A 22,500-nucleotide genomic window follows, 5' to 3' on the forward strand; every position below is an offset into this window, starting at 1 on the left:
CCTTCCAACTCTCATTTCCGGTTTAGCCCCAATAAAACCCACTCCCCAAATGTGTCCACAGTGCAGATAAGATTCATAGCCATCCCTCCACCCTCACAAACAAGGAGGTGGCCTAAAGGTCGAAATCAGAATCGCTCAGGCACTGTCGTCATCATCACATAGTTATCATCATCACCACCATTATGAACAACACCACAACAATGCCACCACAATCATCAACGACTCTCTGTCTCTCTATATCTCTGTTTCTCTATCTCTGTCTATTTGTCTCTGTCTGTGTGTGTGTGTGTGTGTGTGTGTGTGTGTGTGTGTGTGTGTGTGTGTGTGTGTGTGTGTGTGTGTCTCTCTCTCTCTTTTTTTCTCTCTCTCTCTCTCTTTCGTGCGCTCTCTCTCCGTCTCTTTTTTGGTCTCTCTCCTTTTCTCTCTCACTCTCTCTCTCTCTCTCTCTCTCTCTCTCTCTCTCTCTCTCTCTCTCTCTCTCTCTCTCTCTCTCTTTGTCTCTCTGTCTCTCTCTCGCTCTGTCTCTCTCACTCTGTCTCTCTCTCTCTCTCTCTGTATGTCTCTGTCTCTGTCTCTGTCTGTCTCTGTCTGTCTGTCTGTCTGTCTCTCTCTCTCTATTTCTCTCTCTCTCTCTCTCTCTCTCTCTCTCTCTCTCTCTCTCTCTCTCTCTCTCTCTCTCTCTCTCTCTCTCTCTCTCTCTCTCTCTCTCTCTCTCTCTCTCTCTCTCTCTGCAATGACCACCCAACCCCAATGTAACCCTCACTCCAACCGTGTCCATGGCAAAGCCAAGATTTATGGACAGCTATCTGCTTCCTAGCAATAACTCAAATATATAGACGTCCGTCGGTCTGCCAATCCAGCAGTTTGGACCACGAAGTTCACCTCAAAATCCACGAGCTTTACCCCCAGGTGGACCGTTCTCTGTAAATGTCCCCCCAGTGTGGGCAGTAATGCAATTGGACCCATACTCAAGGGAGCAGTGTTTTTCATTATCTTTTCTTGTGTCCAGTGGATGACCTTGTGGTGATGAAAATGAGATATATGACCTTGAGGGGGGATGAAGGTGTGTGTGTGTGTGGGGGGGGGGGGGGGGGGGACTCAGTCAGTTCGGAATGTTCGATCATTGGAGATTTCCTTTGTGGTCGTTCGGGAGAGGATTTGGGATTTAAAGGCAAAACAAGTTAATTACTTAATTCATCAACATGATAGCATGATAGCTTGGATAAATTCGCACGTTTGAAGGAGCAGGGAGAAGAGTAGAGACTGAGGGGATTGAGTGAGAGCTAAGCAGATAGACAGATAGACAGATAGACAGTTAGACAGACAGACAGACAGACAGACAGACAGGATAAACGAAGTAGGCTGCTGCGAACAATTCTTAAATGCCTAGTCTGCTTCTCAAATTGTCACGAAAGTAACTCTAACGTTCAAAGATCAGAATGCAAGAATGGTTGGTTTTACGAACGTTAAATTACAGACACAGCGAAACGTGCTCTGCAACATTGATCTATTGACCTTTATAGCGGAAGAACAAGACACACACATCAGACAAATAAGAATGATTTTTGTTGTTGTTGCGTGTGTTTGTTCTTTGTTTATTTGTTGTTTTGTCCTTCTTGTAATCTTTGAAGGAGCAAACACGACATCCAAAGATAAATTAAGTGTTCACCATTTCAATACAATGTGCAGGGGCGGATCAGTTCATTTTACGGGGGGGGGGGGGGGGTCCAAAAGTATATTGTGAAGATATGGGTGTGAAGGCGCGAAGCGCCGAGCCAACGGCGCAAAGCGCCTAGCTTGCTTGGGGGGTCCGGGGGCATATCCCCCCGGAAAATTTTGAAAAAAGGATGCAAAATGGTGCAATCTGGTGCATTCTGAGGATGATCATTACCAGTTTCAGGCAGCAGATTTTGTCACTGATTAATACCCCAAAAATTGAAACTCAACCAAAAGAAACACACAAAAATATTTTTATGTTTTGGCTGGGGGGGGTTTCCGGAAACCCCAGAAACCCCCCTCGTCCGCCCCTGATGTGTGTGTGTGTGTGTGTGTGTGTGTGTGTGTGTGTGTGTGTGTGTGTGTGTGTGTGTGTGTGTGTGTGTGTGTGTGTGTGTGTGTTGCGTGTATTGTTCATCTAGGTGCAGACATTGGATATGAGGATTACAAGAAAACGAAAGATTCTTTTTTTTTTAACACTGTAAGAAAATGCCAGGTTTAAAAAGTCTGTGGTTAGCTTTCTGTGCCATTGCTTTGTGGTTTAGCTCTGAATGTGTCGGACACATCGCATTTTCCGACACACAAAAAGACCACTCTTTTATCAACCCAAAGAGAACTTCCTTGGCAAGTGTTATGACGTAATACCAGTATGTAACCTTCATTTGAGTTTCCCGACGAGTGCCAAGCACTAACCTTAAAATGAAATCCAATCAATCTAGATTAGTGATGACAACTTACGTCATTGAGACAATGAAAGTGAAACCAAAATGCATATATTATGCCAGACACATGAACTTTACCGACTGTAGCTTACAGTTCAAACTTTCACATGAATTCTATTTTTCGATAAAGCTACGTAGTTCTACTTCTTTTCATTCAGCTTGCCTCGAACTGGAATAATAAAACTCCATTTGTTTGAACGTTAATTCAGAATGTCATTGTCCACGGCTTGAGACATGCATAACAGTGGTAACTTAAGCCGCATGGAAATGCTGCCAAATTTCCCTGAATACGAAATAGGGTTGTTGGGCTATTGAATGCGATTGTGTGTGTGCCGGCAATAAGCGCCGTAGATTTACGAACAAGTGAAATGAAATTTCCAAACTAATGGCTTTTTCTGCGTTTTCTCCTCAGCTAGCTGGAAAACTATTATTCGGGATCAAATTCTCACAATTTTTCAGCACAAAGTAAGGAATAAATAATTGATGACAAAGAAAACCGCATTTTCCATTCAAACACCGAAGAAATTCATTTAACACCCACGGCGAAGGGAGAAGTCGGGTTGTATTGATAGAGACACAGAAGATTGTTCCTAATCAGAATTGACATCTCGTATACATGTCTGATTATTTTATATTTTATTTTTTTTCAACGGAACTAGTTTATGTGTATATATTGATGGAACAACCTGCATTCCTCTCTTTATTGTTCTTGTATTTTTTTGTTTTTTTCTTTCATGTACCCCCATGGGGTTTCTAGAAATAAAACTTTGACTTGACTTGACTTGATTATATTCCCTGGGGAAACGGTCAGAATGTAATAAACGCCAATCGTACACTGACATTTTCATCGGAACAATCATACAACTTTTCTGCTTTTCTTCTGGAATATGGCTTAAATACCCTCCCTCCCTCTGTAACTGATCGCGTAATTCACGACCACCATAAATCTGGCCACCTTTGTCATGAAAGAAGAGCATGCTTCTACTCAGGAAAATAGCTCAGTCAGTAGCGGCGCTGGCTTCAGTGAGAAAGCAGCCCGAATTTCCATGAGGGTAACCTCAAAGGACTATAGATACAATCTTATCCTTATCCGTACTCGGATTCATTCTCAAAACTCTGGAGTCTGGCTGCTTTCCATGCGAAGCGAGAATTTTGTGCTGAATTAATTTAGCCGATTGACGAAGGTGTCTGTTAAAACATTAAATCAGAAAAACACCACTCTGCACAAAAATTAGCCGGGCCATCGAATGCTGGTATGTGTCTAAGTCCAATGTAAACGTTAGACAAATCTGTGGTGATACATACTTCTTCATATACAGCTTCACGGTAAGGAAGACACCTTTACTTGTTATCCGTCTCCACATAGAAAACTGTGACAACGGACAACTTCTTCGAAATTCATTAAATTTAGGATACTGCCTGAACTCAAAAAGAATGAATACGAAAGACATTTTGGGTGTAGCCAAGGGAGATAATAGATAATGCTGGAAAATCCAAAACCTTGATCATGGTTTTGCGTTTGCTGGCATTTGGCGAAGGCTTTAAGCGGAGAAATCGAGCATTCTGTTGTTTTTGTTGGCATCCGTGGCCTGTCCCAGCGTCATTTGTTCTTTGGCTGTTGTGTTTTTGAGGACACATGTGAGGGATTTCTTTGTTTCGACTCTTTCCTTGTTTATTTATTTATTTGCTTGTTTGCTTGCTTGTTTGCTTGTTTGTATGTTTACTGAATGAAGAATCTGCACCCAGAGCTACGATTCCTAAGTGTGTGCCCACGACGTGGGGTCAGCTGCGACTGCAAAATTAAAAGAAAAGTCTTCCAGCTTGACAGGTACCCGTTGTTCTCAAGGCGCCTTCTCTTCACCTTCGCGTTGGCAAGGACACGTAGAATCCTGGCTTGACGCTCCTTACAATTTCCACACATGTACTTTCCAAGAAACAGTCATAATATAAAAACGGTCATCGGTCGATGGTCCATAAAAGCATTGTCTATACACTGCAGCACCTTAATACTCGTCCATTTCCTCCCCGATTAAAGGCTTCTGGAAGGGGGAAAATACTTGAGCTCCTCATTTCAGAAGCTTCAAGGGACTCGAAACAAAAGAAGAAGGAAACATTTTTGAAAAAAAGAACAGAGCTGTACGAACAACAAGTAAAGGGAGAACGAGGATAAAAAAAAACTAAGCCGCCATATCCCGTTCATTATGGGCTTTAATTAGATTTTCTGAACGTGTTGGTCCGGTGTGTGAGACGATTCGTTTGTTTGTCTTTGCTCTTCTCTTCGTTTTTTCCCCTTTCCTGACATTTTCTTCTTTTTCTGTTCTCTCTTCAAGAATGTGAGGGAGGGAGGGGGGCTTTTTCTTTACCTTGGTATACACACTCTCTTTCTCTACATCTCTCTCTATCTCTCTCCCCTCTCTCTCTCTCTCTCTCTCTCTCTCTCTCTCTCTCACTCTCTCTCTCTCTCTCTCTCTCTCCCTCTCTCTCTCTCGCTCTCGCTCTCACTCTCACTTTCTCTCTCTCTCTCGCTCGCTCTCTCTCTCTCTCCCTCTCTCTCTCTCTCTCTCTCTCTCGCTCTCACTCTCCCTCTCCCTCTCTCTCTCGCTCTCACTCTCACTCTCACTTTCTCTCTCTCTCTCTCTCTCTCTCTCTCTCTCTCTCTCTCTCTCTCTCTCAGTCTCTCTCTACACCCTCCCTCTTCAACTGCGCACGATTCATTGTCTCTCTGTCAGTCTCACTGTGTGTCTTCTCCAATTCCTCTTTATCTGTATCTTCTTTTACAATAATGTGAGTAAAAAAACGGTTCGCAATGTGGGTGTAATTGTCTGTTAGCAACCTTCTCCTGCATGCGCATTAGCACTAGCAACGAACAAAAAAAAGTACGAAGGACCATATTTAAACACAATTTGCCATGACACGATGTGTTAAGGTCAATGCTATCACTCCGTCTCTCTCTCTCTCTCTCTCTCTCTCTCTCTCTCTCTCTCTCTCTCTCTCTCTCTCTCTCTCTCTCTCTCTCTCTCTCTCTCTCTCTCTCTCTCTCTCTCTCTCTCTCTCTCTCTCGCTGTTTTTCTCTCTCATGCTCTCCTTCCCTCCCTCCCTCCCTCCCTCTCTCTCTCTGTCTCTTCTCTCTGTCTCTGTCTCTGTCTCTCACTCTCGCTCTCTGTCTCTCTCTCTGTCTCTCTCTCTCTCCTTATCTCTCTCATGCTCTCTCTCCCTCCCTCCCTCTCTCTCTCTCTGTCTCTTCTCTCTATCTCTCTGTCTCTCTCCCTCTCTCTTGGAGTGTTAAACGCCTTTGTCTGTATGGATGTCTGCCTCTCTTTCCCGCTGTCCCTCCCTCTCTCTCTATCTATCTCTCACAATCTCCCTTCCTCGCTCCCTCTCTCCCTCCTTCTCTCTTTCTGTCTCTCTCCCCTCTCTCTATTTCTCTCCCCCTCTTTCTCTCCCCCTCCCTCTTTCTGTCTCTCTCCCTCCTACTTTGAGTGTCAAGCACCATTCAACAAACAACAATTACACAAACGTTTTGCAATAGACACAATTCGGCGACAGATTCGTCACCCAAGGGCATGCAAACCGCATCTTCAATAATATTATTTCACAACGCTCTTTTACTGATTCTTACAGTGACTCAGCCATAAAAAGGCATTTTCGTAGAGCTGAGCAACATTCACATTACCAGAGAAATAGATGAGAATCGACGGCAGGTTTGTCACCATCATAACTTTACCCAGCATCTAATGTTCCTCTGGTGTCTGCTCACCAGCGAACAAAACTGTCCGTGATGCACGACACAAAGATAATATGGTCAGCCGAATGGCTCTTCGGGACTGTTTTACGTGTTGTGGGTTACTCTCCAGAGATACCAGGGGACACCATGTTACGAATGTGATATTTCTTTACTTAGCTAAGACATTTTAACAATACAAATTGATTTATTTAATAAATACTGGTTCCATAATAATATATGTGTTATTCTCCAGAGCTGTGTACCAGGGGAAACCATGTTACGAAGTTGACATTTCTTTACTTAACTCGATACATTTTAACCATACAAATAGATTTCTTTAATAAATACTGGTTCCATAAATATATATAATAATTATATATCCTTGGCCTGCTGAGAAAGAGCTAGAAATACTTGCACATTTTGTTTGTCTACGTTCAATAAATTACAAGGGTTTTAAAGTACGTCACTTTCGTAACATGGAAACCAAAGGTTGTGACATGGATTTGAATACACACAACCGGGGGCAAAAGACAAAAATATATACTATGTTTTTTGCTGCATGACTCTATCATTAGGCTATTTACCTGGAGTATTACTGAAAAAAGTAAAAAGAATACATTCTAGTTGCCATTTAATATACGTTACAATAATTTAAGGGACTTGAAATGCATGTCAGAAAATGGTACACACCTCCAGAGAATAACCCGTGTACCAAACTCAGTCATTCGGAGACAGCAACACGCGTCATGGTCTGATAAATCAGGTGGTGTCATCACTGTCCGCCATTGTGCATTTTTGTGTGGCTGTAACGAAATGATAGGACACTAGTATAAAGCTACTTAGCTACCACCAGATGTTTCATTGGATTCGTGCATGCTGCACATATAAACTCCATCATTTGTAAACAGCGTGACAAATCATGAATCCAGATAGCATTATGATATCCGCTATTGTACAGTCTGGTGTTAATGTAGAGTAAGTCTAGGACACTAATCTACTTAGGTACCAACCCATTTTTCACGGGACTCTTGCATGTTGTATATTCCGAATACACCCGTCACTGATGCACGGTCGAGAGATAACTCGGTCAGTCTAATGGCTCCATTGAGAGTTGTCGTTCGGAGTAAGCGTCACGAAATATGGAAGGAGGGATCGAGTCCGAAAAACTACTTCACAAAAAGGTCACCACGACCGCGGCTTATGGTTCGTGGAACGAGTCTGGTTTCCTTGTCTTTATATTATATTGAACTGTGCTATAAAAAGAAAGAAAGACAGAAAGAGTTAGCCCTCAAGGCGTACATAGACCTTCATTCGGTACTTTTGCATCAGTTATCTACAGAGAAAACCCCCCAGGCCATTCGTCATATTCCCAAGGCACGGATGAAACATATCGTCGTGCTTCTTTTGTGACGTTTTGCAGACACTTTTAACATTTAAAAACACACCACCACCATCATCATCATCATCATCATCATCATAATCATCATCATCATCATCATCATCATCATCATCATCATCATCATCTTCGTCGTCGTCGTCATCATCATCATCATTATCATCATCGTCGTCGTCGTCGTTGTCGTCGTCGACATCTTCTCCTTCTTCTTGTCGTGGTTGAGGTCGTCGATCGCGGATGAAGTAGCACAGTTGCAACGTCATATTGGTGTTGTGTGTCTGCGGGTCGCATTTGTTCGCTGCGTTGGTTTGTGGGTCAGGTGGCACTTCTCAGTTTTAGTGGCTGGCACCAATATGCGGTAGCTGGGATGCACATGTAATTGGTCTTGTGCCTGTCTTTCTGTATGTCTTTCTGTCTGTCTGTCTGTCTGTCTGTCTGTCTGTCTGTCTGTCTGTACTCTCTACCGGCACGGTTGGCCTAGTGGTAAGGCGTCCGCCCCGTTATCGGGAGGTCGTGGGTTCGAACCCCGGCCGGGTCATACCTAAGACTTTAAAATTGGCAATCTAGTGGCTGCTCCGCCTGGCGTCTGGCATTATGGGGTTAGTGCTAGGACTGGTTGGTCCGGTGTCAGAATAATGTGACTGGGTGAGACATGAAGCCTGTGCTGCGACTTCTGTCTTGTGTGTGGCGCACGTTATATGTCAAAGCAGCACCGCCCTGATATGGCCTTCGTGGTCGGCTGGGCGTTAAGCAAACAAACAAACAAACAAACAAACAAACTGTATCTCTCTGTCTCTACTCTCTCTCTCTCTCTCTCTCTCACACTCTCTCACTCACTCTGTCTCTCTCTGTCTCTGTCTCTGTCTCTTTATTCTCTCTCTCTTTCTCTCTCTCTCTCTCGCTCTCTCTCTCGCTCTCTCTATCTCTCTCTTCATTCTCTATGTCTCTCTCTTTCTCTCTCTCTCTCTCTCTCTCTCTCTCTCTTTTTCTTTCTCTCCGTCCCTGTCTGTCTCTCTCTCTCTCTGTTTCTCCGTCTCTGTTTCTCTCTGTCTTTGTCTGTCGGTCTGGCTATCGGTCTGTCTTTTTCTCTCTCCTTATCTTCCCCTTCCCTCTTCCTACAACTAACACCTCCACCAATCAGCTTTTTCAAGAAGACGTCAAATCAGTCTGTCGCCAGTCTAATTCTGGACGGAACGATGGCTTTGCACAAGGAATTCAGATGCACGTGCGACATTTTGCGCCTGGGGATTTCCCTGACTTAGCAAGCTGAACCGGCGATTGTCGTTCTAACTGTGACCTAATTGGTCAATACGTCTCTTTAGGGACTTCAGATCCCACCTTGACCAATGATTAGAAAGACCTGTCGGGGTGTGTTTTATTCGTTGTCATTTGTGTACGAGTGCGTGGCCGCGCGCACTGAAGTGGATTTAGCTTTTTGCGCGCCTTGGATTGTAATCAGTCGAGGGTTTGAGTAAATAAGCGTGTGTATTAATGTTGACAATTGTTGTTGTCGTGGTTGTAGTAGGTACGTGGTGGTGGTTTTTTTTCTTCTTCTGCTTCTTGACGGCTACAAACCTCACAGTTCTCTTGATTTTGAAGTAGTTATTTTCCCTGGCATTGGCAGAAGACTAATAGTGCGTGGTTGTTTTGTTTGTTTGTTTGTTTGTTGTTGTTGTTTTGGTGGGTGGGGGTTTGTGCGTGGGTGAATGCATTCTATGAAGGGGATTAAAATAGGTTGAGCTTCTGCAATGAGTGGGAGGTCTCTGTGTAGATAAGCGTTTGCCCAAACGTAGCACTTAAGTTGTCATAGTTGTTGTTGCTGTTGCTGGTGCTGGTGGTCAGCATTAATTGTCGTCGTCCTCGTTATTGCTACCGCTGCTATCTTGTTGTGCTGAAACCCTCCCACTGAGACCAAAAATAACATTGTCTATGTTGACCTTTGCAAGCGACTAATTGCAGATAAAATTGAGGCTAATAGCTTATTTCTTTTTCACAATAGTGATTTGATTTGGATAAAGTGCACTTCTCAAACCAACTGTTTTAACTAAATGTGTTCTGTAAAAGAAAACTTGAACTTAAACGGCAAACCAACGTCAACTGAGCACAAAACAATTTGACATTACGTCGTGGTACGCGGAATGTTTCTGGGATGTATGGACATCTCAAACCAACTTGAAATCAGCACAAAACAATTTGACATAACGTCATCATACGCAGAATGTTTGTGGGAAGTATGAACATCTCAAACCAACTTGAAATGAGCACACAACAATTTGAAATTACGTTATCGTACGCGGAATGTTTGTGGGAAGTATGGACATCTTTTACTGTGTCATTCTCCAGTTAAAATCCACTTAACATCAAGAACGCACAAGAGAACCAGTAACGACTATGTCGTACGTTGCATGGAAACGCCGGATGTTTGTCACCCGCGGCACTATCATAACATCTTCCCTGCGATGGTCCCCTGTCAATGTTCACACACGATCATGTTCCTAATGTCCGTGGACGGCTGGTCATCCTGGCTCATGAGTGTCACACTCCGCCTTGACCGCTCTTCTAAAACTGATTACATTTGTTTGGCCAACAGATCACTGTCTGAGATAAACATGCAGCGCTAATGCGCCTCTATCACAACAGAACTATCCCCCAGAGGACAATGTTGTGGAGTGCTTTAACACGAGTTTCTTGCCTGAGGTCGTGACGCGTGGTGTAACCCTTTGACGTTATGTGTTGACTGACGTCAAAGCCCGTTTACGTCACGTTGTCCACTGCAGGGTGTCCCCGATGATATAACGTATGATGGACTCATTCGAGGAAGCGTTAGGGCGTGGTGCAATCAGGTGTCCCAGAAGAATATCGCTGAAAGGAACTCGAGATTACGTTTGGGATTCGGACACTGTCACTTAACCAACAGTAATTATCTAACTTTACGAGATCCAGACTTTCTGAAAAGCCGGCATCGTTTGTTTTTATTATACGTCACAGACATTCTAGAGGATACTTTTCATGTGTCTGCTATTTCTCCGCCAGTGGAGCTTTATCTGTGAGAGAACAAAAGAAACAGTTTGGAAGTGAGGTATTTCGAGTTTTTTTGTTAAAATTAGTTGAGAAAGTTTGTCAGTCTGTCTGTTATTCTGTCTATATCGTGTGTGCGTTTTCACCACACACACACAAAATGAGACCAGGCTTGTGCCTAAACCTCTGTCCTTTTGTATTAAAGATCAATTGATTAATCTCTCGCTCCGGTTTTTTTCTGTGCCCCCTCCCCCCTCCCCCCCTCGCTCTCTCTTCCTATCTCTCTATAAAAAGGTATGCGTGTGTGTCTGTGTGTGTGTGCCCCTCTGTCTTGCTCTTCTCTATCTCCCTCAGCTCCAAGCCCCCATTCACCCCTGCCCTCCTCCAATAAGTGGCCAACGGTCAAACAAGCCACACAGCCCTGACGCCTTCTTTAGTCCAGCACAATGTCCGAGCGCCCCTCTACAATTTCTTGTCCTTCAGCCGCCCTGAGGACAGTCCCCGAAAGGGCGCCAAGACATGTCATCAATGTTGTCATTATGTTCGCCAGTCGGGTGGAATAAGCAGAAAACAGCAGTAAATGCCCTCCAGTGCTGTACCGTTCGCTTGTTGGGTTTTGGTGTTGTCGGAGATTGCGCTGTGAGGATTGGAAAGTTCCAAACGAGTGTGGGGATGTGTGCGTCCTTTCTTTGGTTTGTTTCGTTTGTTATGGTTGTGGTTGTTGTGTGAGTGGTGGTGCGGTTTTGTTATTTATTTGATGTTGTTGTCTGTCTGTCTGTCTGTGATAGAGAATGGTGTTTGAGGGTGAGACAGGCAATGTCCCATTCAATGGCCTCATTGTGACTTTTTCTCTACAATTTCATGCCCACATATTCTCACGTTTACGTGTTTTGTCTATGCAGGGCCGGACCAAATGAGTTGTAAGGGGGGGGGGGGGGGGGGGGGGGGGGGGGGGGGTTCCTCCTTTTTTTTTGGGGGGGGGCAAAGCAGGCGCGCGAACTAGGGGGGTCCGGGGGCATGCTCCCCCGGAAAATTTTGAAAAACGGTTAAAATCTGTGCAATCTGGTGCATTCTGGGCCTTGTTTTGATGGTTAAGAGCAGCATTGTTTTGGTGCTAAAACTAGTAAAAAAAACCAAAAACACTCAAAGCAAGGTACATGCTTTTTCCAGGGGTGGGGTTCCCCCTGGGTCCGGCCCTGTCTATGTCTAATCCTTGTTTCCCTAATTCTTACCCAGCCCCATTCCTGTCCTCTCATTCTTCTCTTATTATTCAGTTAGTTCACGGTTTTGTTAAAAACAAAAGGAAAAAGTATCATTTCACAGAGTACTGTTATCGCCTGTGAGCAGACAATTAGTTTGAAGCCGAAGAAAAGAGACAATAAAGGCGTGATTTGAATACGCTTTAAAAAAAGGAAAGCCAAAGTTCTGGGTTGTAAACTAGCAAATAAATAGGAGAAAGGTGGAACATCTTCGTGGACAAAGAAGTTGAAAGAATGTTTACCCTTGAAAATGGTCCACTTAAAAAAGTCTCTTCGTGGTACTGTAAAATCTCGCGCTTATTGTCACAAAACTCCCGTTCTCGTTTGAGAAAAAAAGGTTAATTTTAACTTAACTGGTTTTTAGTGCCAATGCTTAAACTGAAAGGCCGAAAGGAAATAAAAGTCAACATCGGGAATGGGGTAGGGGCCGGGGAGGCGGGCGAGGTGGGTTGAACTCCTTTATGTAACTAATCTTGTTATTGGAGAGGAACAAGCCTGTGTGTGTGTGTGTGTGTGTGTGTGTGTGTGTGTGTGTGTGTGTGTGTATGTGTGCGTGCGTGCGTGTGTGCGTGCGTGTGTGTGTGTGTGTGTGTGTGGTTGTGTACGCGAGTGTGTGTGTGTCTGTATGTGTGCATGCGTGCGTGCGTGCGTGCGTGTGCGAGGGAGAGGGGAGATGAGAGACAGACAGAGACACAGACAGAGATGATAAGTCTTCAAACAGAATACGTCAAAACTGCATGGCACGTGCTTGAAAATCGACACACCGATGGGAAAAAAACCCGGATATAAACTTAAGCTCAACAAGAGCTGTACTTTAACATTGTGATACTTTTCCCACGGGCAGTCGTATTACCACGTGTGTCATTACACGACACACTCTCCGCTAACTGTCACCAATGTCAATGTAATCGACGGAGCCATTATACATTCTGGATCACAAAGACCTTGGCAGAATGCGGAACTAAGGCCGATGACAACATCATGTATAATTTACTGTTGCAAGCTTGTTCAATTGTTAAAGTTCGTAGAGTTTTGAACTTTTTTTAGCAGTATGGTTGTATGTATCTGGTGCATGTGCAAGATGACGGATGTTCCTATCACATGGAAAAGCCTCACTGGATCTCTGGTGAGTCACACGATGGTTTAGACGGCAAAAGTAGTTTATCCTGTATACACCTCTGGGACAACCTGTGTCTGGCCTGTCGGAAAACACCTCCGCGTGAGGGGTTTTGCTGCCAGCGCGGTGAAGATAACTTGAAGAGGGAACATTTTCCCTGCCCGCGCGGCAGCAAGCAAGATGTCTCTGAACTGTATATACGTGAGAGAGACAACCTACGGCTCGCATTCAAATATTAACAAAAACCACATCTTGTGTCAAACCTGCTGGGATATTACACAGCAAGCCATGCAGTATTCTCTATGTGTCAAACCTGGTGGGATATTACACAGCAAGCCATGTAGTATTCTCTATGTGTCAAACCTGGTGGGATATTACACAGCAAGCCATGTAGTATTCTCTATGTGTCAAACCTGGTGGGATATTACACGGCAAGCCATGTAGTATGCTCTACATGCACATCTTAAACTTGTTAACTCTCATATCAAAACATCAAGACCGAATTCGCGAACCACCTAGAAGCGGCTAAGAATGGTGCCATGTAATCAGTTTCAGCGTTCAAGACCGAAGCCAAAAAAATGTGTTTGTTTTAGAAAGTGATTTGAGGATTGTTTGGGTTTTTTACGCTGATCTACCTTCGTCCTTTTGCAGTTCGGTTTTGGTAAATTCGGAGCCTGTACATTATTTACCCACGGGTTTTAAAGCTTACTAAAGATAGAATGCATGGCCGGACACAAGTTCAATGATTCCCTCGAGTTTACGCCCAAAGCATGAGCATTTATTATATCCTGACACAAGTCTCTAGTTTCAAGCGTATTGTTTTGTCTTTGTTGCGTTTTGTTTGTGATAAGTAGATTAATCGAGTTAATAGCTTTATGGATGATTCACATTGCTCATTGAAGCCTTTCATTAAATGGGGGTAGTCTACTTAGCGAAATCTACTTCGCGAAGCTCGCTGCATGAAGCTTTGGCACTGAGTGTTCGGTCAAAAGTCTTCGCGAAGTCGACTTCGAGCTGAATTTTAAGACGAGCGGGCTTTAGGACCCACAGGGCCGGACCCAGGGGGGGGTTCCAGGGGTTCCGGAACCCCACCCCTGGAAAAAGCATGTACCTTGCTTTGAGTGGGTTTTTTTTTTATACTAGTTTTAGCACCAAAACAATGCTGCTCTTAACCCTCAAAACAAGGCCCAGAATGCACCAGATTGCACAGATTTTAATCGTTTTTCACAAATTTTCCGGGGGAGCATGCCCCCGGACCCCCCTAGTAAGCAGGCGCGCGCTTGTGGCTTCGCCACTTCGCTGATTTGCCCCCCCCCCCCCCCCAAAAAAAAAGGAGGAACCCCCCCCCCCCCCCCCTTACAACTCATTTGGTCCGGCCCTGGACCCAGACATGATGAATGTGTTACTTACTATCTCCAGTAAGACAGTTTTCGTCTGTATCAGAGAAAGTCCAACTTCTTAAAACGCAGAGTCATATCCTTAAGGTGGAAACTCATGTTCGAAAAAAAAAGTTTAAACAACGAATCACAAAACAACTGGTGAGCTGAAAATACTATCTATGGCTCCTGTACCTCTCTGCGGAGTGGCCTTCTCCGAATTCAATTCATCGCCGTCTGCAACTGTTGAAGATGAACAGTTTTCTGCAACGCCCAAAAAGTTTAGATTGTAATAACATGTTATTGATTAAAAGCCCCACAATGATGTGCTTGGCAAATACCAAATAAAAAAGGAAAAAAAAAAGATTGTAATAACTTTAATAATTCACATTATGCACTCATCTATTGGATGGATAAGATTTACAGTCCAGTGAGGTAACCCTCATGGAAATTCGGGCTGCTTTCTCCCCGGGGAAAGCGAGCTGCCATACATACGGCGCTACCCATATTTTTTTTTCCTGAATGCGTGTATTCATGTTTCCTGAGACTTAATACCGTGTGAGATGGAATTTTTTTTTTTTACTTTATTCCAAGTCCCACGGGTATTTGATGGACATTTAGACGGGCGCTGTGGCGTGGTGGTAAGACGTCGGCCTCTTAATCGGAAGGTCGAGGGTTCGAATCCCGGCCGCGGCCGCCTGGTGGGTTAAGTGTGGAGATTTTTCCGATCTCCCAGGTCAACTTATGTGCAGACCTGCTAGTGGCTTATCCCCCTTCGTGTGTACACGCAAGCACAAGACCAAGTGCGCACGGAAAAGATCCTGTAATCCATGTCAGAGTTCGGTGGGTTATAGAAACACGAAAATACCCAGCATGCTTCCTCCGAAAGCGGCGTATGGCTGCCTAAATGGCGGGGTAAAAACGGTCATACACGTAAATACGTGGGAGTTTCAGCCCACGAACGAAGACGGAGACGAGACGATGGACATTTTTATCTATGCCTATACAATTTTGCCAGGAAAGACCCTTTTGTCAATCGTGGGATCTTTAACGTGCACACCCCAATGTAGTGTACACGAAGGGACCTCGGTTTTTCGTCTCATCCGAAAGACTAGTACTTGACTAGCGCTTCAGTGCATAAGCAGGCAAAAGAGAACGAACCTGACAGTGAGAAAAAAGAATAATTGAACAGGCAGAATAACGTATAATTACACAGAAATGGAAGAAGAGACTGCAGGTGACAAGAACTAGAACAAGATAACTATGAAAATGAATCTTGTATGACTACACATTAAAGTTCAATTATGACAATGAAATGTTGGTTGTAGCACATACAACGTTGTTAAGGCCAAAAAAAAAAGGTCTGTTTACGGTAACATAGGCCAAAAAAATAGGGTCGGTAGGTCGGGATTTTTTTTTTTTTTTCTCCAAAAAAACATATTTTTACGTTATTTTGCCAAAAAAACTTCTTTTTTTTCCCAAATGCCAAAAAAAAAGTCTTGGGTCGCGCGAAAAAACTAGGGTCGGTCGGGTTACCGTAAACAGACCTTTTTTTTTGTGGCCTAAGCAGTTAAGGATTCATAAATTATGTGCAACATCTGCCCTTTTATAACAATTTCGTGAACCAAAGCACACAGGGTATTTTGTGATCCCGCGGGAACATATTATTTATGATATGACAGATTCCGCTCAATCGAATCTTCAGTCGTTTTGTAAGGAAACACTAAAAATTGTAGTCGGCGCTTCAAACGTTGAGCAAAATTTCCAATTCACACCAAACAACCACAAAGCAATATAACAGGTTCTTTGTTTTCGACGACAAAGGATGAGATTACGAGATTTTCCAGAGTTCCATTTTTTGCGTGGCGATCGCTGATTGGTTATAAAGAATTTACGCAGTTGACTGGACCTCGCTTTGAAGTTCATGGGCCTCGTTTTCGTGGTTTATTTCCTTGACAGTTTCTGGGGGATTATTGTAATTCTTGCCTTTCGTCCCAGAACGCGCATTTTTGCACTTCTGTTCGTTTTATCCGCGTCAGTTTGTGTTTTATCCTTGCTTTGTTCTAATTTTCTCGTGATAATCCCATCATCTGGGATTCTCACACTTCGCCTTTTCATGCCTCTCTGTTCTCCTGCTAGTGTGGTGGTTTTTTTGGGTGACCTTTTTGTTTTTTAGATTGATGACAACAGCCTTATTTTTAATTGCCATTGGCATTGTTTCCATATTCTTTCCTTTTTCCTGTGCCCTGCGGTAGTCTTTTCTCGAGTTGTTAACTCCGACTCTTATCTTTTCTGAGATTTTTGTCTTCGATATTTTCTTTACTTCTCTTATTTACTTCTTTTTCTTCTTTTTCTTTTATTCAGAGCAGGCCATGTGCAAATAAGAACAGTTTTTGCAAAAGACCAGAACATTCAATATCTAAACGTAGGAGTTATCGTTACTGTTGTTGTTCTCGTTGTTGGTGATCCACGTAAGTTCCTATATTCTTTTTGGTCTCGAGCTTTTGCTTTTCCCCCTTCTATTCAATAAGCCATGTTTGCGGATACAATGTTCAATCCAAAAATAGTTCCAAGAAAATTGCGATTCATGCGGTTGTTACTGTTAGATCATTTGTCGTCAGATTAAATGTTTACTGCACTGCACTGGCACAATACAGGAAGGCACGGAATATTTCATGTAGATAATGAAAATGAACTGGGTTCAACTTTGAAGCAAGGTCGGCATGACTAGTGTCGTTATTTTGTGAACCGTTCCATCTGTCGTAATGCACACGCTTTTGGTGCTGTAAAATCTATAAAGGTACAATCTACGTGACTTAGAATAGTAGGCGAGTTTTCTCGGTGCCAACAAACCAGACAGACATGAACACACACAAACACACACACACACAAACACACACCCACACCTACACCCACACACACACACACACACACACACACACACACACACGTACGCACACACACACCCACGCACACACGTACGCACGCTCGCACACACGTGACACGCACACACACACGCACACACACACACACACATACACACACGCACACACACACACACACAAACACAAACACAGACACACACACACACACACACACACACACACACACACAAACACACACACACACACACGCACACATATACATGCGCGCACGAAAGAGAGAGATTGAAAGAGAGAGAGTGAAAGAGAGAGAGAGAGAGAGAGAGAGAGAGAGAGAGAGAGAGAGAGAGAGAGAGACATACAGACAGACAGACAGGTTCAGAGAGAGGACTTTCTGTTTACCTGTCGTTATAACAGTGACTTTGCGTCGACTCTTGGGTTAACTTTAATCACTCAAACTAATTTATGCAATTGTTTGCCATTTATATTGGACATCACGACATTCGCTTATCTTGATCTGAGTGACTTAAGCCTACATATTCAATCTAAGTGCAACAGAAGGTTCGTGATCTCGAGTCCTTGTCTCGTACCAGCCTGCAACGGTAACAATGATTTCTCTGTGAACAACTTTTGTGGCCTGGCTCATTGACAGTGCGTGAAAACTCTTAACCTCAGTTTACTCGCTCCTAAATCAACGATAATTATGAGTGATATTGAATTTCTTTAGACTTCAAGTGCATGCCTATTTTCTTGATTCATTGACTGATTATGGGGTTGGTCGGGTTTTTTTTTCGTGTGTACGTCCGTTCGTTCTTTCGTTCGTTCGTTGAATGATATAGGTGAGTGACTGAAATGTACGTCTTGCAGACAATGTCGGTCACGTTCTGTAACACGTTTCAGAAGATCAGACCGGTGTAACACGATATTTTTACTCCACAAAAAATTTACTCCGGAGTAAAAATTTCGTACGAAATTCTTACTCCGAATACACCTTTCGTACGAGAAAAGAACTCCCCAAGGTACGAACAAATTACTCCCTCCATGAAATTTGGACTCCCCAAATTTTTACTTCCAGTAAAAATCTCGTACGCGAAAAGAGGATGCGGGCGAAGGGATAATGCCAATATGTGATCTCGCGCAAACAAATGTCGCGCTACCCTCCCTCCACCCCTTCCACCACCAAGACTAACAGGGGACAGGGGAGTAAAAGTTGCGTACACCTGGCGTGGGCAGTAAATTGCTCGTGTTAGGGTGGAATAATTTATTCGTTATTTATTCGTCAGGGGAGTAACATTTTCGACCTAAATGTTGACTCGGAACACACCTGTCGTTGGAAGTAATTTTCTTGGGTCATGGGGGAGTAGTCTTTTCGTAAAGGGAGTAACATTTTCGTACGAAATTTTTACTCCGGAGTAAAAATCTCGTGGGAGTAATTTTCTCGTGTTACACCGGTTCCGCGTTGGTCGTATGCAAATGCTGAATTTTGATTTGAACATGTATTTGGTCAGCAGACGGTACTTGTGTTTTCTCAGTGCATTTACCCGTGGCTAGTACTAACCACTTCGTCGTTTCAATTTCTGATGATCGAATGTGTAGACAATACCGTACCGTTCTAAAAATACAAACAAAACAAACAAGTCGCGTATGGCGAAAATACAACATTTAGTCAAGTAGCTGTCGAACTCACAGAATGAAACTGAACGCAATGCAACGCAGCAAGACCGTATACTCGTAGCATCGTCAGTCCACCGCGCACGGCAAAGGCAGTGAAATTGACAAGAAGAGCGGGGTAGTACTTGCGCTGAGAAGGATAGCACGCTTTTTTGTACCACTCTTCGTTTTAACTTTCTGAGCGTGTTTTTAATCCAAACATATCATATCTATATGTTTTTGGAATCAGGAACCGACAAGAAATAAGATGAAAGTGTTTTTAAATTGATTTGGACAATTTAATTTTGATAATAATTTTTATATTTTTAATTTTCAGAGCTTGTTTTTAATCCAAATATAACATATGTATATGTTTTTGGAATCAGAAAATGATGGGGAATAAGATGAACGTAAATTTGGATCGTTTTATAAAAAAACAATTTTTATATAATTTTCAGATTTTTAATGACCAAAGTCATTCATTAATTTTTAAGCCACCAAGCAGAAATGCAATACCGAAGTCCGGGCTTCGTCGAAAATTACTTGACCAAAATTTCAACCAATTTAGTTGAAAAATGAGAGCGTGACAGTGCTGCCTCAACTTTCCCGAAAAGCCGGATATGACGTCATAAAAGACATTTATCGAAAAAATGAAAAAAACGTCTGGGGATTTCATACCTAGGAACTCTCATGTCAAATTTCATAAAGATCGGTCCAGTAGTTTAGTCTGAATCGCTCTACACACACACACAGACACACAGACACACATACACCACGACCCTCGTCTCGATTCCCCCCTCTACGTTAAAACATTTAGTCAAAACTTGACTAAATGTAAAAATCAGATACACAAGTAATGTTTAGTCTTTTCCAGATCATCAGAAATTCTGCACCTAGTCACAAAAACTGTTCCCGAATAGCTCCACCAGCACTACCATGTCAAAATCAACGGATTCTAAAAACAATGTCACATAAATAACAAATCCTTCCTCTTTTTCAGATCATGTCCAACTCGTCGCCACAACACAAAAGACACCACCACCGGCCCCAACCTCACACCACCCACCATCACCACCCTCACTCCGGACAAGGGTCACTACTCCTCACCATGCTGTTCCTGACCACTCTCCTCGCCCTCTCCTCCTCCGCCTCCATCCCGGACTTCCTGTCGGAGAAGGTCAAGCATCACCTGGTCAGGCAGAGCGACAACGGGGAGTGCGATACCCACATGCAGGTGTCGGCCATCTGCTATCACTGCGCGTCGCTCAACACCATGGATTTTCAGGAGGTTCACAGTCAGTGCTGTGCGGCGCCTGGCCGAGTGAGAGAGATCTGCGAAGCCTGGTACACTACGGATCCTAAGCGAGGTGGCAGTAACACGTGGTACTATTAGACGCTTTGGGGGAAAATAGACTGTTGTTTGAAATACAGACTCAACTATGAAATACAAAGTTATGATTCTTCTCCGCTAAGCCCTCTCTCATCAGGATAGACTGCAAGATTTTTATTTGAAATACAGACTCAAAATCATATGAAATACCGTGTTTTTTGATTCTGTACAAACCTCTCTCTCTCTCATCCGGATGGACTGCAGGATTCTGCTGGTCAACTGCAAGACGCTCTTGGTAGAATTGAATTCCCTCGTGACAAGTGTAAATCCGCCCTCGTCATAAACGCTCAGATCCTCGGGAAAAACTGTTGGACACTGGAACTCTATAAATTGATCAGACGCTCTTTTTGAAATGTAAAAATCTGCAAAATAAACTGTTAGAACCTTGTGATGCAGCTCCGGACTTTCTTGAAACACAAGCTTACTACTTTATGATCAAGCTGTAGTCAAATACTAGAGGCAGAACAGCCTTAATTAATGTCCAGGGGTAAAAAACGAAATTTAACTTTGAGCGTTAACGAGGGTATGAACAGGAGTTGAACAGAGACCGGTAGATAAAACGGAGTAAAGGGTTTCAGGGACATAAGATATCATGAACGGCTACATTGATATACATTTTAACAGCGACTACACGCATAACAGTGTCGTGGGTGGCTTTTGTGTCTGACGACTGGGGATGGAAAGTCTCATTCAATAACAAAATAACTCTGATCAATTACAAACAGTTCCAAGACACTCAGCTTCACACCAAGAAGTGAAGAGTGTACTCATTCCCGTTATTACAGACGAGGTTGGTTCATTACCACCAACGGTTCCAACATAGACTAGTCGCATTTTGTCTGAAGCAGAGAATCAAAATTTGTCTGATAAAAATGACAGAAGCCTTTTTTTTTAGTATTAGGTGTTTCGTTCATCAGGTTTTCTCCCGCAAAAAGGGCCATCAACCTCTGAAGTCGTCTCAGTTGCCCCAGTTAACATTATTTTATAGTCAATGTTCTTCCGTTTTTGCTGATGTCTTATTCTTGGCGGCAGGATTGTAATTTGTTCCCCTGCTTTGATGTTCGTTGACAAAAGCTCTGGGGTTAATCTAGTTTTACTTTAAGAAGATCATAAAAGAAAAAGACCAAACAATACTGTTCTCACGTGTTTGACGAAGACGATACGAAGAACAAAGCACGACGTTTCGACCACCCGGGTCTTCTTCAGGCACAAAACACAGGAAAAAAAAGAAAACAAACGACAGAACAGAAAGAAGAACCAGAGACATTTGACCACCAATCGTTGTGGAACATCGTGTCACTTTGACAAAGGTCTGTCCAATGAAATCGCCAAAAACGTACATTTGCAGAAAAAGAAGACTTTCGCTTGTGATTTTGTGTTTTTTGACTCGGACAGATCGTTGAAAATTCCTGTCGCTTTCCCTTGCTGTTTTTGTGACCCTATCTGGCTGTTCAGTACATACTTCCAAACAAAATGGGGACCAGATCTTGTTGTTGGCATTGTAGTGAAACGGTGTTTTGTTCATTTTAGTTTAATTTATGGAGGATGTGCCGGCGTTTGACCAAATTCCATGCAAGAGATCTCTATACAATTAATGTTGTTTGTGACGACGGAAGCGGTGGTCTTCGTGTAGTGTTGGAAAGAGGTAGTTATCAGATCAGGTTGTGTCTAGTTTTAATCATTTGTTAGAAACAGTTCGTAACATGACAGATTTTTGATTTTTGATTTTGATTTTGAACCTTTCAACTTCTTATAACAAGTGATCAATAAATCCAATTATGTTCCTCACTCTTTCTTCACTTTAACAGTTAGCTGCAAGGGAAGAGGAAGCTTTGTTTGAATTTGCAGCTTCTTAAAATAGTTTCATGTGTTCTGTAAAACGTTTTAATCTTGTTTGCGGATACATGTGACTTTTATGTTGATCGCGCATATCATGCTGGTTGAACAAATATGTTCATATTCTAAGTCACTGTTTGTGTAGAAAAAGAATGGAGAGAGAGAGAGAGAGAGAGAGAGAGAGAGAGAGAGAGAGAGAGAGAGAGAGAGAGAGAGAGAGAGAGAGAGAGAGAGAGAGAGAGAGAGAGAGAGAGGATTGTGTGTGTCTGTGCGTGTAATTTATTTAATAATTTATTTGACAAAAACGGATAATAACTAGACCATATTTTGTTCAGTCCATTGTCTGTTCGTGCGTTTCGTTTCATGAATTGTTCCTGACTTGCATGTGTCTTTGTTTGTGCTTTAACATTATTT

General features: G+C 43.0%; 1 protein-coding gene across 2 annotated transcripts in view; it reads left to right on the forward strand.

Annotated features, from left to right (window-relative positions):
• Positions 1–22,500, forward strand: part of LOC138952773 (sodium-influx-stimulating peptide-like) — a 38,940-nt gene that overhangs the window by 15,567 nt on the left and 873 nt on the right. The window contains exons 1-2 of one of the 2 annotated variants that reach the window (XM_070324497.1): positions 17,736–17,812; positions 19,861–22,500. The exon at positions 19,861–22,500 is cut by the window's right edge and continues 873 nt beyond it. In XM_070324497.1, coding sequence (XP_070180598.1) covers positions 19,864–20,253 — 390 coding nt within the window. In that variant the 5' untranslated portion in view covers positions 17,736–17,812; positions 19,861–19,863 and the 3' untranslated portion in view covers positions 20,254–22,500. Of the gene's footprint in view, positions 1–17,735; positions 17,813–19,860 lie in introns of those variants that run through there. The other variant, XM_070324496.1, reaches the window with a different exon arrangement.

Source organism: Littorina saxatilis, linkage group LG17 (assembly GCF_037325665.1).
Source record: "Littorina saxatilis isolate snail1 linkage group LG17, US_GU_Lsax_2.0, whole genome shotgun sequence".
In the NCBI taxonomy this organism is placed as follows: domain Eukaryota; kingdom Metazoa; phylum Mollusca; class Gastropoda; order Littorinimorpha; family Littorinidae; genus Littorina; species Littorina saxatilis.